Source organism: Canis lupus, chromosome 24 (genome assembly GCF_003254725.2).
Source record: "Canis lupus dingo isolate Sandy chromosome 24, ASM325472v2, whole genome shotgun sequence".
Classification (NCBI taxonomy): Eukaryota; Metazoa; Chordata; class Mammalia; order Carnivora; family Canidae; genus Canis; species Canis lupus.
Window position 1 is genome coordinate 31070048 of NC_064266.1, and position 15624 is coordinate 31085671.

The 15624-nt window shown below is 48.9% G+C and overlaps 1 protein-coding gene across 13 annotated transcripts in view; it reads right to left on the reverse strand.

The window, feature by feature from the left end:
- Positions 1-11283, reverse strand: part of PTPRT (protein tyrosine phosphatase receptor type T) — a 1044320-nt gene extending 1033037 nt beyond the window's left edge. For all 13 annotated transcript variants that reach the window (XM_035705859.2, XM_049100205.1, XM_049100203.1 and 10 more), the window contains exon 1: positions 11167-11283. In XM_035705859.2, the coding sequence (XP_035561752.2) occupies positions 11167-11254 (88 nt within the window). In that variant the 5' untranslated portion in view covers positions 11255-11283. The remainder of the gene's footprint in view (positions 1-11166) is intronic.
- Between the last annotated feature and the right edge of the window lie 4341 nt (positions 11284-15624).

The following is a 15624-nucleotide window of genomic DNA, read 5'->3' on the forward strand; positions in this document are numbered from 1 at the left end:
AAAAGGGCAGTGACACAGCAAAAAATAGGGCTGTTTCTGTGTATAAGCAGGATTCTACCAATGTTGAAGATGTCACTGGTAACCTTGAACCCCACTGGGGAACTGAGAAGCCAGAAAAAGTCAACATATACTAGGCCCACCTCCCCTCTGTGTAGTCAACTCATTTCCATGATACCTATGTCTCTAGCTAGATAAATCGGGAACTTATCGAAGTTTAGGAGCACATATCAAGTCTCTGCTGGATAATCCATAATCCATCTGAAATTATGCCATCGGTGTCAGAAGAGGGACAGGCAATGAAGAGCTCACCATCTTGGTCAAATTTTGTCAGAGATCAGAAATGTCAAAGTAGAAGACAATAAGTAAAAACATGGCTGAAACATAAGAATTTTTGTGACAAAGTTCAGTCAAAAAGGATTCATTCCCCAACTGTTCTTCTGCCTCCAACCATTTGGACCTGACATAAATAAAAGAGGGCTCACAGCATAACTCTTGGAATCTTCTATGTGACCCAAAACAGTGGCTAGGACTAAGGATCTCCAAAGGGAGTTAAAACCCTAAAAGATGGAAACATCTGAAGTTTGAGCCAAAGCCTACGGATCGCAAAGAACACTCCCCCAATTAGGTAACATGGCATAGGGCAGGCACCAAGGACCCAAGGAACTCCAGGTGGAAAAAGCAGGCAGCAGCTTTCCAGAGACAAATGAGAGCTGCTGAGGTTTTGGAGGTAAGAGGAAATGGGAATGGAACGGAAAAATGCTTCAGTACTTGCTAAGCCAATTCTCAGGTAAAAACAATGACAATATGCTTTTGCACACAAGTGAATTCAAATGTATGCTAAATGTGTTACGTGTGGGAAGAGATAAAGATAAGAAAGCTGACTTCATCAACCCTCACTTAAAAAAGTGACCAATGAGGGGAGTAGTCCTAAGTTCACTAAAACTCTGTTTTAAAATATGTGTACGGGGCGCCTGGGTGGCTTAGTGTTTTGAGTGTCTGCCTTCAGCTCAGGGCATGATCTCAGGGTCCTAGGATCAAGTCCTGCATCAGGCTCCCCGCAGGGAACCTGCTTCTCCCTCTATGTCTCTGCCTCTGTGTGTCTCTCATGAATAAAATATTTTAAAAATAAAATAAAATATGTGTATAAGAGTCATATCTTGGAACTCTAGAATTTGTTCAGGTTAACTATACTCCACCAAAAGTGACATTCAGAGGCTCCAGTCCCAGAACTAATGTTCTACTTGGAACACACACCCTCTGTGCAGAAAATTTAAAAGGCTTAATTTATATAGGAAATTTGCATTGATAGGCATACCCCCAAAAAAGTTTTTTTGGACTTGTGTTTAAAGCAATGATAGCACGGTGCCTGGGTGCGGCTAAGGGGCTTATATGTTTGAGCTGAGCATCACAGAATCTGAAAACTGCTAAGTTTCCTCTTTTTCAAGAGGCTGCACAGTCCCTCCATAAAACTAATTTAAATGGCCTCAAGACAATACAACCCAAGTATTGGAGAGCTGGCCTCTGCTTTGTTCCAGACAATGCTGTTTAGAGGAAGATAACCATCCTAAACCAGATGGGATAAAGGAAAGAGGCTGGCAGTGCTCCCAGCTTCTGAATACAACTGATCAGTCCTCCCACCCTGCCCTACCCCATCCCTGGTTTGAGACAAGTTAGAACCTTGGCTTAAATCTTGGTTTCTTAACTTTCTAAGCCAAAAACCATTCCCTCCACCCCAACACAGACATTCCTGATAGCAAATGATAAAAAATGGGGGTGCCTGGGTTGCTCAGTCAGTTAAGCATCTGCCTTCAGCTCAGGTCACAATCACAGGGTTCTGGGATCAAGCCCCAAGTCAGGCTCCCTGCTCAGTAGAGAATCTCCTTCTCTCCCTCCCTCTACCCCCCACTCATGCTCCCTCTCCCTCTCAAATAAATAAAATATTTTTAAAAGATATACATACACACACACACATATACAATGCAACAGGTTAAGAGATGGTATGTGGATAACAGCACAGAAAAGAATAACTGAACAGAAAAACAGCAGTGAAAACAGCAGGTGGTCCAGATTTGGAAACAGGAGAGAAGGGTGGACATGGAAATGACTGTGAAATCAGCACTGGCACAGTGGAACAGCCCAAGGTCTGTGACCCTGCCCGTAGGTGCAGCTATGCAGGTTCCACAGAAACACAATCAGGAGCCCTGACCTAGACCCCCACCCAGGGAAATTAAGCCCCCACCTCCCTCATACCAGGGGACTGCCTAGCACCCAACTCTGCACAGCCTGAGTCAGCAGAACTGAAGATGACAGATAACACATGAGAATGTACTCAAAAATCCAAGCCCCTGAAAGTGCTGGAGAGACAAATATATTCCCCAAGGGGACAAAGGGCAGCTCAAAGCGTCTTAGCTTCCTCCGCCCCCAAGGTCACCTCGTGGAAATGAGTCCAAGGAAACCAGTGACCCTCCTGCCTAACTACAGATGCTGCCTCGGCAAACACAATGGAGGCCTTGGCACCACCACTCCCACCTGCCACGCCAACAGGTAATCTGTGAAATCAGAGAAATTCCCGGAGCAGGAAGTCCAACGTCTAGTCAGCCCACTTTGATTTTTGACAAAAACCATCCTTCACTGGAAGATCCCATGGTTCCAAACCATGGCTACCTTGAAAAAATACTGTGACTGAATTTCTTCTGTAATGCTGTACTATTACAACAGCAGTCAAAGCTCCGAGTACAGGTGGACTTGTTTTGATCTATATAATAATCTGTATATTTACATTAAACCTTTAAATCACTGTAACTTAGTAAATTCTCAGTGTTTAAGTAACAAAAACTCTCTGGAAATAGGTCAAAAAAGGTCTAAAATAGGTACAAATTTTTAAAATTGGGATATCTAAAGGTGACAAAAATATTAACTTTCAGCTAAATTATAGCCCTAATCTATTGGTGTTTTCCATTAAATGGTTCTTGTGGAACCTAGATACTAGTGTGAGAGGTTTATAGTCTTGTAGAAACATGACAGTACTTCAACTTTTAAAGTTTGAAAAGTTTTCTGATGGGTCTCCACATTAATTTTTACTTTCTGATGCTTCTAATTAACTTTTTTTTTTTTTTTAAGATTTGGGCCAAGTCAATTCAGAGACAATAAATCTCCCTATCCGAAGGCCTTTAAAGAACAAAAGCTTGACCCTAAACGAACACTGATTCCTAAAATAATAAAAAGAATTAAAAGATTTGCACATGCTTTAAAAATTATATTTGTATTTTTCTCCAAGATACAAGGCTTCCTACTCTTACAACTATTTTGTGAGGCTCATGCGGTAGGCAGCTCCTGAAACAGGTCCTGACCATCCCCACTTCCTTCCAGCCTGTATCTGACTCCCTCCCTTTGTGAGGAAGCTAGACCTAGTGACTTATTTTGGACACATAGAGGCTGGCAAAAGTGATGGATGTCACTTCACTTCCAAAATTAGGTTACAAAAGACTGACTTTTGTCTTGCCCAAGCTCTCTCCTGCCCTCTCGATTGCTTGCTCTGATGGAGCCAGCTACCATGTTTTGATAGTGGGACTCATATGGCAAGGAAGCCAGGGCAGCCGCTAACCAACAGTTTCCTAGGAATTGAGTCACTCACTCACTCCAACAGCCTGTGAGGAGCTGAATCCTCTCAAAAACATGTGAGTGAGGCTGCAAGCAGAGCCTTTTCCATTCCAGCTGAGTTGATGGCAGCCCCAGCCAACACCCTGTTTGCAGCCTGTTGAGAGACCCAAGCCAGAGAACCCAGCTGTGTGCCACACCCAGGTTCCTGACTCAAAAAAACGGTGAGGAAAGAAAGCCACTAAGTTCGGGTATATGACTTGTTACAGAGCAATAGATAACTAACATAGTTCCCTAAGAGTGATATTGCGATTTCTTTTTCTTTTCACAAAGTTGGTACCCAAGAAACACTAACAGGTGAATTCATGTGGATGCAGCACTTAGAGGCCAATTCCAAGATGCCTAAGAAAAAGAGAAGCAGTGGCATCAACTTTTAGGCTATACTCTAAGTACACACCATAACAGTGACAAAATTATTTTTAATCAGATCAGTAAGTTCTCATGCTGAAATCACCCTTAAAAAATCAAAGAGATAAGCAGTCATAAACTCATGCTGTTCAAAGTATCTTTCTCTGTCTATCCTAACATTACCACCCATCCCTGTTTTACTCTGTTCTCTTCCAGCATCCCAATAAAACTCAGATTCTGATGTCTCCACAAAAAGGAACCACAGATCTTTAAAATAAAAAAATAACTGACTGCATGTTTGGGACAGAAAAACCTAGAGGTGAGCCTGAGGATCCTTGCCACAAAAAAATAAGGACATTCTCAAAGACATCTGAAAGTACTCAAGAAGGATCTGGTTTGAAGAGGCTCCTTTGACACTAACCCATGATCATAAGAGCATCAAAATCAAAAGTCATAATCACAATTAGAGCAAGTCCAGACCATCCAATGCCACTCATTCCTGATGATCAAATATTAAGCACTCTTTAAAAGGTTCTCACTGACATGAATCAATTAATTCATGCTTAGTTCCGAAGAGATAAACGCATGACTCTGAAAGAATGAATACATAACGCCCCACCATGAGATTTGGGGAGGACAAGAAAACTGGCTTTGTGATCTCATGATTAGTTTCAGAATCACTGGGATTAAAAAAAAAAAAAAAAAAAAAAAAGGAATAAAGCAAAATTCAGGTGATCTGAGAGGAAACTGTGCTCCCGAGAGTTCTAGGAAGCTGGAGGTGGGAATGTGGGGGATAGCGTAGCTTCATCCTCTGGAACAGGGATTTCAGAAAAGTTTGAAGTTAGTAAACATCTTTTGAAGAGCAGCATATGGCCTACCAGTGTGCAGTTCTCCTGGGTGCGGATGGCAGCCCCCAATACAGGCAGAAAAAACACAGGTACGAAGTTGTTTTCTCACTCTTGCAGCTGTTCACCCCGTTAGAAAACTAAAGGAGCAAAAACACATTGCATCTGCTCCTGATACAGAGAAGTGTCTACTCTTCTGTTAAATTTCTACATCCTTGGCTTAAGAGAAAGAAAAATGAATGAATGGTCTATTCTCTCCCCGCCCCGCCCCGCTGCCACCAATCCATACCCTACCAAAATACTCCACGTACAAGCTATTCACATCTTCAATTTTAATAATATTAGCACCCGAAAAAAGCTGTTTCCATATTCACTACTCAACAACAAACAAAGCCATCTAATTGCTCAGATCCTTGTCAAAACTTGATAGTCTTAAACTTTTTCGTTTTTGCCAAACTGATGAAAGGAAAGACGTGTTAGCTTGTTGATTTAATTCAATCTAAAGAGTCTAAAAGAGAAGAAAAAAAAAACAAAAATAATGCCTTGCAAATAAGTCATGCAGAAAAACTATTTAAGAGACTGGCAAGGGGTAAGTAATAGTAATGCGTGTTTTGTGCTGGGCACCTAGCTTGACAATGTACAGAAGTTACTGTTGGCCCTTGCAGCAGTGAGGGAAGAATTGGTGTGCCCACTTTACAGATGCAGAAATAAAGGTTCAGAATAGCAAAGTAACAATTTATCAAGTTCATATCCAGGGAGCCAGGATTTGTAGAGTTGTACAACCATCACCTTCTTCCAGTTTTTAAATCTTTCCATCATTCCAACATATTCTCCTGTGCCCGCTTGCTATAAATCCTTGTTTGCACCACCAGCCCCAGGCAGCCATTGATCTTCTTTCTGTGTCTATAGATTTGTCTTTTCTGAATATTTCATGTAATACCTAGTCTTTTGCATCGGGCTTCTTTTGCCTAGTATGTTTTTTGAGGTTCATCAATGTTGTAACATATATCAATAGTTCATTCCACTTTATTGCTAGTAGCATTCCATTAGATGGATTCTCAGGTGATGGATATCTCACTTATTCCCAGTTTTGGGGTCTTCTCTGAGTTACACTGCTATGAACGTTCACATATGTATCTTTGTGTAGATGCACGTTTCCATTTTGTGGGATACATTCCTAGAAGTGGACTTGCTGGGTCCTATAGTACGTGTACGTTTAACTTTCTAAGGAAACTGCCAAACTGACATCACCATTTTTTATTCCCTCCAGCATCAAATAAAAAATGTAAGCTGAATATTCAAGAAATTGAAAAGACTTCAGAGCTGTTCCCCTCATGCACCAGTGGCTCTGTGTGTGTGTGTGTGTGTGTGTGTGTGTGTGTCATTCTTCAGCAGCCTGACTCCAGTGTGAAAAAAAATTAAGTCTGTAACACTGTGGATTTCAATTTATTAGTTACTTCAGTTTATTAGTTACCCACCAGTCTGGTGGTGAGTAAGGCTTCTAAGGAGCTCTTGCCTGTGTAGATAACCGGGGTGGGCCAAGGGAAATAACACTGACATTTTGGGATTTTTTTCATCATACTGCCCTTTTGACACATTTTCCCAATTTCCCAAAATTCCCTTTTTCACAGTTGACTCCTAGAAGGGACTCCATAAGGTCCCTCAGGATATATGCCTAGGATACTCCTTGGGTCCCTATGTATCATCTTTAGAGCCTACAACTCTTCCCAATAATAAATAAATGGCATTAATAACTTCATTTCCCCATCACTCAGGCAAATAAGAGCGTCCAGCAAGACTCCATCAAATGCTAAATCCCATGACCCCAACTTGCCACCCTGGCCCAACCAGACACAACACCATCAATCACCACTGCATCTGATTGTTATGAATCTATCTTTTTAAAGCTATGATTTTCTTCCTTTCCCAAACAATTTGAATCCATTTTATAAGATTTCATGAGATACTTTGTTTTCTAATATCTACATGGTGTTGCCTTCTAGCCCCAATCCTGTAATGTGCTTGCAAATGCTATTACACTTGTCGGACATGGTTTGTTTTCAATAACCTCATAGCTTTTTTTATTTATTGGAATGCCATGGCCCTCTCTACATGTTTACTTATTCTTTGCTTGTTTATCAAGCACACGGAACATCTTCCACCCTCCCACTGCCCCAGGAGACCAAGCGCTGGATTTCTGGTTTAGAAAGAGATGGAAATGGAGCAGGGGACAGAGCCCAGAGGCAAGGAAGAGTGTGTAAGGGAGGGGGTAGGAGGGGAGAGGTCTTCCCAAATACTTTCCTGTTACAATGTGCAACCATCTGGGTTTTTATCAGTTCTTATTTAGAAGGTAAAGTGTGCTTAAAACTAAACACTCCCTATCTGAACTCTTGAATGGCCAAATGTATCAGTGTCAGCTATTTCGTACTAAATCTCTTTCTAAAAGCAGTTGCAAGGGTGGCTGAGTAGCTCAGTCGGTCAAGAGTCTGACTTTTGATTTCAGCTCAGGTCATGATCTCAGGGTCGTGAGATGGAGACCTGAGTCCAGCCCCGCACTGGGTGTGGAACCTGCTTAAGATTCTCTCTCCCTCTCCCACTGCCCTTCTCCTCTCTGAAAATAAATAAAATAATAGCAGTTGCAGAGAATCAACTGCACCCCCCACCCTCAACCCCAAGAAAAACCAAAAATCATCACAAAAACCCAGCCATCTAATTTTCCACTCATAACTGAGCTTAACGTCAATGCCCATTTGACCTGTGTCCACACGTCAATGCCAAGGCAAATAGCAGACCAGGATCCCCTTTAGGATAAAGCACTATCGTGCACCTGCCAACGACTCACTCTGCATACATCTTTCTTCACAAAATCCAATGAGGCAGCTACAATCATCCTCACTTTACAGATGAGAACCTGCGGGCTGGAGAAGGTAAATGACTTTCCCAAGCTGGCACAGCTGGAAAGAGGCAGAGTGGGATTCAAACCGAGGGCATCAGACTCCGAAGCTCTTTATTGGGTTCCTTAAGTCAGGCTGCCTCTGGAGTTAAACTCCCCAGGCCCCCATCATAGTTGCCACAGACTCTACTATCTCTTCATCATCGCCAATAAATATTTATGAAGGACCCACCGCCTACATGCCATTGCTCTTGTTTCCACAGCAACATGCTGTCTGAGAGTCATGGGAGTATCCCGTGCTTAAAGGAACGATGCTGTACTTGTCCTGTGATCATGGCTCTGAAAGGTGACAGTTACTACCACGGATGCCGGATGCCGTCACAGCTGGCAGCCAGGAGGCTGCGAGTGTCGTGTGAGGGACCAGCACGAAGAAACTCAACACAGGAGAAAGGCAGTGGGTTTTTACCCAAGAAAATGGTCTGCTTTCATCGTGAATGTGTTTGTGAGTGTTGCTGAGAAGGAATCCAAGCCAGGTCTGCACATTAATTATTCTTTTATTAGGAAAGAAATCAAGCAATCCAGGAGAGAAAATAAAATCTGACTGTACTGCTAGCAGTCCCCCAGACAGAACTGGCAACGAGTATCGAGTATAATGACTGCATTGCTAACAACTGCTCTCTCAAGTCGATCCCCTCTATGATCCATTTTTGCTCTCCATGTACAGATGCTGAAGTCCGCTGGTAAACGGACTAGTTATCTCTTTATCTGTTGGTTTGGTTGTTTCTCTCCTACCCCATCCCCAGGGACGTTTTGTCACACTCTCACCATGTTGATTTCAAATGCTTTTTTACTATCATTTCTTACAAACATCATCCTGGCTCATGAAACACAGAGTAGGAAGAAGGAAACTGCCTTTTGATGACAAGCTCTCGCCACCGACTTTCGGACACGGTGAGCAACACGTTACAGCAAAACATATCATCCTGTGTCCTAGATGCAAGCTTACAAATTGAAAGCGCTTGTAAGACTGGGAATTTTCAGATTAAAAGAATACAGAGAGCACACCCCTGAGTTTTAAAATGTCATTTATCCAGACTTGCCAAAAGTTTTAAATAAGAGACTTTAGAGAAAATCATACTTTAAAGAAGAACCAAGATATTCTCCTATCTGTACTAGATTTGGATTCCAACAATTTCGGCATTTAGAAATAAAGTAAGATGATAAGTTCGTTTTAAAAAGTCAACATTTGCAGAATTCCTGCATCTACAAATGTGGATGTTTGTGAAGAAACCTGCAAAAAAAAAAAAAAATCTAATTTAAATGTTCTAAAATGTTAGCATTAAACCAAAAAGGAGAAAATAGATATATGCAGAAAATCCCCCGTTTTACCAATGAATGAGGCGGTCTCCCACACAAGCTAATCTCACACGTTTAAGGAGAGCCCCTGGAAGAAACGCAGTCACTTGCTAAGTATATGCTGTAGTGGGTTTGCAGAAGCCACTCGACTCAGGTAGAACCAAAAGAAACATCCAGATGGAGCCTCCGCTACAGTAGATTTCCTCCCAAACCGTGCTCCTGGATGGCTTTTCTTTCCCGCGTGTTCCAAAGAGCAAACAAAGAAAAAGTGCTTGCTCCTCACACTTCTCTAAATGTTTTAACAAAAGGCTGCTGAATAAACACATTACTCATTTAAAATTTGAAAAGAAGTTCTATTCCTGAGATGAAAGGGACTAGATTTGCATTTTAACAGTTGTGGGCGAGCGCCACCTGGCGGGGGCAGCGCACGCGGCGCGCTGTCTGCATCGGGCAGCTTCCCCAGCCCGGCGGGGCTTTCCCCTAAACGCGCTGCCCAAGAGCCGCGCCCGAGTATTTTTGACACCGGGGAGGTCGGGGTGGTGGGGGGGGGGGGGGTTTGGTTTGGTTTGGTTCCTCCGCGGGGACGTGAGTACTGTTAGGGTGTGGCAGGCCGGCCAGGCCTTGGAGGAAAGTAAAAAATTTTGTGCCCAGGGCTGGCCCCAGCCAGCATCCTCTCTGGCACACCTGATACGGACCCTAAATGCGAACAAGAACCGCACGCCGTCTCCGGCACGGTGTTGGGCCAGCCCGTCCTCTCTCACCTGCTAACCCCACCTTTCCAGTTTCACACACCTCCAAAGAGGTGTCCTCGTCACCTAACTTCCCAGCCACAGAAGCAGGCTGTCCCCCTTCTCCAAGTCCCATATCGGGTTCCCGTCCCGGAATGGCGCAAGAGAGAGAGTCCACTGCGTCTCCACTGGGATGTCGCTCCGGCGGTTCCTGACCTCCAAAGCAGCCTGTGTGGAGAGGTTACACTCTCCCGCAGCTTGTGGGGGTTTGCGTTTCCCTTTTTTTACCACCCCCCCCCCCCGCCTCTTCTTTGCTTCTTCCTGTTAATATACGGGCACCGCTGTTCCTTAGCAATCGGACACTCCTCTTTTCCTAAACGTCCCTGGTTCATCTCCGCCTGTCCCCGTGAGCCCAGCGACCTTCCCCCAGCGCGGTCACACCGAGGCCCGCCGGCGCTAAGAAACTTCAAGGTGATTCTGAACTTGAAGCATACCTGCGCGCCCCTTCTCTCCCTCCACCTGCCGCCCTGCTCTTTGGGGGCTCGGGGCTGGAAGCTGCCCGCGGGGCGGGGGGGAGAGGTGCTGAGCCAGGAGGGTGGTGGCCTCCTGGGCGAGCCCACTCGCCATCAGGAGCACACTAGCCCCCCCAACTCTGCTCCCCTCGTTCCTGTCGTCAAACCCAAAGAGGAGTCCCCCGCACCCCAAACTTTCCGGAAGCAAGCAGGCTCGCAGGTGGAAGCCACTGCGCCCGAAGGGCCTCAACGAGGGCGTCCATCTACTCCGGCTAAGCACCACGGGCAGGACGGAGGCAGCGCTGTGTCAGTCGTCAACGCCAACACCCCGACGGTGCCTCCAGCGGCTTGCCTCGGGGCTGGCCGAGGGGCGCGGCGTGTTTGGGGCGAAGTGTGGGGTTTTGCCGTGTCCCCCCGGGGAGAGGCGAAGGCGCCGCCCCGGCTGCCCCGGCCTGCGGGCGGCCAGACCCCCCGGGAGCCGCGGGAGCCGCGGGATCGCCTCGCGGCCGCGAACGCTCGGGGACGGATTCCGACAAGTGGGAGGCGGCGGGTGCAGCCGGCCGCTCGCAACAGCCGCGAAAGTTACTCCAGCCCGGGGCCGGCGCGGGAAAGTCGGGCGGGGAACTTGGCGGGGCGCGGGGCGCGGGGCGCGGGGCGCGGGGGCTCGGCTCCGGGCCTGGGGCGCGCCCCCCGCGAGCCCGCACAACTTTCTCCCCGGGGGCGCGGGGGGCGCGGGGGCCCGGGGGGCGCGGGGGCGCGGCGGGGGGCGCGGGGGGCGCGGCGGGGGCGCGGGGGGAGCGCGGGGGGGGCGCGGGGGGCGCACTCACCTGCGGCGCTCTGAGCCCGGGCGCCGGGCAGCGGCGGCAGCTGCAGCCGCAGGAGCAGGCAGAGGGCGAGCGCGGCGAGGCTCGCCATCCGGGCGGCGGCGGCGGGCGGCTCAGCCCCTTCCCGCGGGGGCCGGGGCCGGGGCCGGGGCCGGGGCCGGGGCCGGGACTGGGGCGGGCGCGGGGCGGCCCCGCATCGCCGGCGCGGCCGCTCGCAGGGCTCGGCGGCGCTCCCGGAGCCGGCGCCGCTGCGCTCGGAGCCGAGGCGCGGCGCGAACTGAGGCGGGCGGCTGGGCGGGGGCGGGACGCGGGGGGCGGGGGCGGGGGGCGGCGTCCCCCGAGTCCTAACGCCGCCGCCGCCGCCGCCGCCGCCGCCGCCGCCCGCCCGGCGCTCCGCCCGGGCCGCGCACACACCCTCGCGCGCACGCCCGCGCCCCGCGCCCCGCGCACCCCGCGCACCCCGCGCCCGCCCGCCCGGCCCCCGGAGGCTGGCTCGGCCGCGCGCCCCACGCCGCCCCTCCCCGCCCCCCCGCGGCCCCCCCGCGGCCCCCCCGCGCCCCGGGGTCCCGGCCTCCCCTCCCCGCCCCGCCCCGCGCCGCCAGGCACCGTCTGCCCGGCTGGGGCGCAGGTACTGGAGGCGGTGGGGGGAGGCGGGGGAGAGGGAGCAGCCGCGTGAACTCGGAGTGGGAGAACAGGTGAGTGGGGGGCAGGTGGGCGAGCAGAAGGGAGGGAGCAGCCGGCTCCGCTTGGGGTTGGGGGAGGGGCCGGGGAACAGGTGAGTGGGGGAGGGGTCGCCTGCCCTACGCCGGGGCTGGCCTCCGCGGGCGGGGGGGGCGGCTCGGGCACGCCCTGGGAGGAGGATTTCCTGTAAGGGTCGACACCCCCTCCCCGCGCGCACACTCGCAGGCTCTCCTGGGAGCATCCCACCCCCGCAGCCGCCCAGGCACCCCTCTTATGCACCCACAGCCCTCCCTGTCCCCGCCCCCACGCGGGAGGGGGCGCAGACCGGGCAGGAGGCATCCCGCTCTCGCGCACTGCCTTCCCCCTTTCCCGTTCTCGGGAGACAGAACCGTGTAGCTTTTTCCTTTTTCTTCCTGGGCTGAACAAAGACCTGGTTGAAAATGAAAGCCTAAAACCGTAGATCAGAGTCCGAGCTTGTCCCTTGCAGCTCCCAGGCTGGGACTCTCTGCTCTCCTGGGAGCCCGGATCTCAAGGAGGAGACCTGGAGCCACTTGGGCCCTGGCTGGGGGTCTGGGCTGTAAAAGCAGGGGACGGGGACAACGCAAGCAACGCTCAAGGAATTCACTTTGTGAACCTGGCCAGAGCCTGCTTTCTGTTCCAGCACAGCCTTTCCCTCACCCCTTCCTTGTTGGGATTCCAAGGATTGGATTGGACAGACTGTGGGACAGAAATATGACAACTGGGGCCATGGTGTCTCACTTACCTGTGGGGAAAGCCTAGTAATATAACTGCTGTCTTATCCCCATCTTACATACCAAGAAACTGAGGCTCAGAAAGGGCAAAGACCCTGTCTAGAGAGGCAGGGGAGGAGCGGCTGCCCCATTCGAGCCCTCTACCTTCTTGCTGTGGCACAGGGCACCCACTCCCATTTAAATTTAAAATTTAGAAATTCAGGGCCCCTCACTGGCTCAGTCAGTGGAGCATGTGACCCTTGATCTTGGGGTCGTGGGTTTGCACCCCACATTGGATGTAGAGACTACTTTAAAAAATAAAATCTTAATAAAATTTAGAAATTTAGTCTTCAGTAGCACGAGCCACATTTTAAGTGCTCAGTAGCCACCTGTGGCTAGTAACTGGACAATGCAGATATAAATATTTCTATCATTACAGAAAATTGTTAGACTGTGCTGCTCACACTACAGCTCATGAGCCAAATCTGACCCACTGCCTGTTTTTATCAATAAAATTTTATTGGGGCACAGCCATGCTCACTCATTTGTGTACTGCCTATGGCTACTTTTTGCAAAAGTTCTATTGGATCCTGCTGCTCTGGAGCAGGGGTCAGCAAACTATTACAACTGGGCCAAAGATTCTGGCCCCGATTGTGTTTTTATAAGTAAAGTTTTATTGGAACACGATCCTGCATATTTGGTCACATGTTGCCCGTGACTATTCTCTGGACTATATAGGCAGAGTTTAGTCATTGTGACAGAGATCATGTGGCCCACATGTGAAAATAATTATTGTCCTGGCCCTTGACAGAAAAAGTTTGCCAGCCCCTATTCCGGAGGCAGTCTCACAGCACAATCTGATAATCATCGCTCTAGAATGGTTCTCAAAGTGTGGTCTTCGGACCAGTACCAGGATCACCGGGAAATCTGTCGGAAATGCAAAGCCTCAGGCCCTCCTCTGGACCTACCGAATCAGAAATGTTGGAGGTGGGGCCCAGGAATCTGTGTTTTAACCAGCCTCCCAGGTGAATCTGATGCATGCTCAGGTTGAAAACCACCAGCCTAAGACACCCAGGATGGATGTGCCCATGAGTGATGGGCACAGTAGAGATAACGAGAGCTCCCGTGGAAACAGAGCAATTGAGACAATGTCACAAGAATGACAGTCCTTGTGCAGCAAAGCTATTGACATCCCCTCGATGAAGTCAGGGCAGCCAGGAGAGGACCCTTCTCACCAGCCCGTGCCAATGCCCAGGCCCTGCTGCCTGACGGCCCACCCTCCCACAGAGTTGTCAGCACATTTGGAGCTGTCTCCACACATAAATTCATGGGCCAGCTGTCTCTTTTAATCTGGTTGCAAGATGAAACCATTAATAGATGTCAGACACATTGGCAATGATCTCTTCATTAATAATTTCCTCCTTTCTGAAGAAAAAAAAATTAGTAACAAGCAACCATCAATAATTCAAAAATACAAGTTAACCTTTCTATTAGCTGAGTGGCTTTGCACACACCACGAACTCTTTCAGAGCCGGTAGTTCTGGCTTGAATAGTGTTTTATGGCACAAATATTAATATGCATTAATGCTGTCTGTCAAGACCCGCAAATCTAAATAACCCGAATGTGACTTAGAAACCATAAGTAGTTTTCAAGTGTAACCTCATGATCCAACCATTTTGTTCTGTGAAAACATGCATTATCCAATAATATTGCTTGTCCAAAAGCAGAACTTCACGAAGGAATCGTTTTCACCTTGAGGCCTGGTGGTTAGAAAGATTTCCCTTGTGCTGAACTAACACTGCAACTCTGCACTCTGTAATTCCCTCCCCTTCACCGTTGGCTCCTCTCTCTGGGAACACACAGGGAAGAACCTGGATACACTTCCAGGTGACTCATTTGGACGTTGGTGTGCTCTAGGTAAGCATTCTTGATTCCCTGCGTGCTGCTGCTGCTTGTATGAGTCCCAATCTCCCACCATCTGGTTCCTCTTCTTGGACATGCTGTATTTTGGTAACACCCTTCATTTGGGCGAGGCCTTGCACCTGCCCACATTCCCCACGCCTCCATTTACCACCCAGGTGACCACGAACTAGACTCTCTCCCTCCCCAGTTTTGTTTCCCCGTCTGTGAAATTGGGGTGATTATTCCCACCTCACTGAGCTGAGTGAGAATTACGTGAGTTAATGGATGTGAAAACATCTAGAATAGGACCTGGCCCACTCAAGAGATCATTTCCTTTCCTTTCTTTCCTACTCGCAAATCTTGGATTAACATACCACACCAGCCTTGATTCCAGGCCAACTATTACAGACACCTGGTCGGCAACACAGCATGCAGAGCCAGCTGCTTCGTCCCTGGGCCAAAACACCAGCACACGGTCCAGACTATTGGCAAGTAGACCTTGGTGCTTGGGACGCCTGGATTTAATGCGAGGACCACATCTCTCTTTGCCTAAGTGGGATCTGCCAAATGGCTGTTTCTTTTAGTTAAATAAACAAAAACAAAAAACATACAAAGCAAAATTAAATGATGTGTGCCAGGTACCCACCATGGATGTTTTGTCTCTGACCTGCGTCCAGCCTCATGCTGAACAATGGGGTGCCAAGAAACAATGACCCCATCCATGGGAGCCCACAGTCAGCCCATGCAGGGACCTCACACCAACCCACTGGAGACAGGGACATTAGTGTCAAGGTTTGAATGATGGACATCAATCATGATTGAGATACGGCCCCAGCCTTTACTTCTTCCTTCCAGCAAAGTGGTTCTTTGAGGAAACAAGAGAAAAGCCACCATGCCCTGGCATTGCATATGAGCACTAAGGTCCCCGGGCTCTCAGCCCCTTTATTCATCCCTGACTCCAGACTCAGGTTCAGGAGGATCCAGGTAGGGCAGACTTGCCAGTCCGAGGTGGGGTGAGCCTGTTGCTTCTCCACATCTGCCCTGCAGCAAGATTGGCTCAAACTTCAGCCAGCCCCTCTCCCCTCCAGTCTCATCCCCCAACCTCACCAAACACACGGCAGCCAGAGCTATTGTTCAAGAACACTG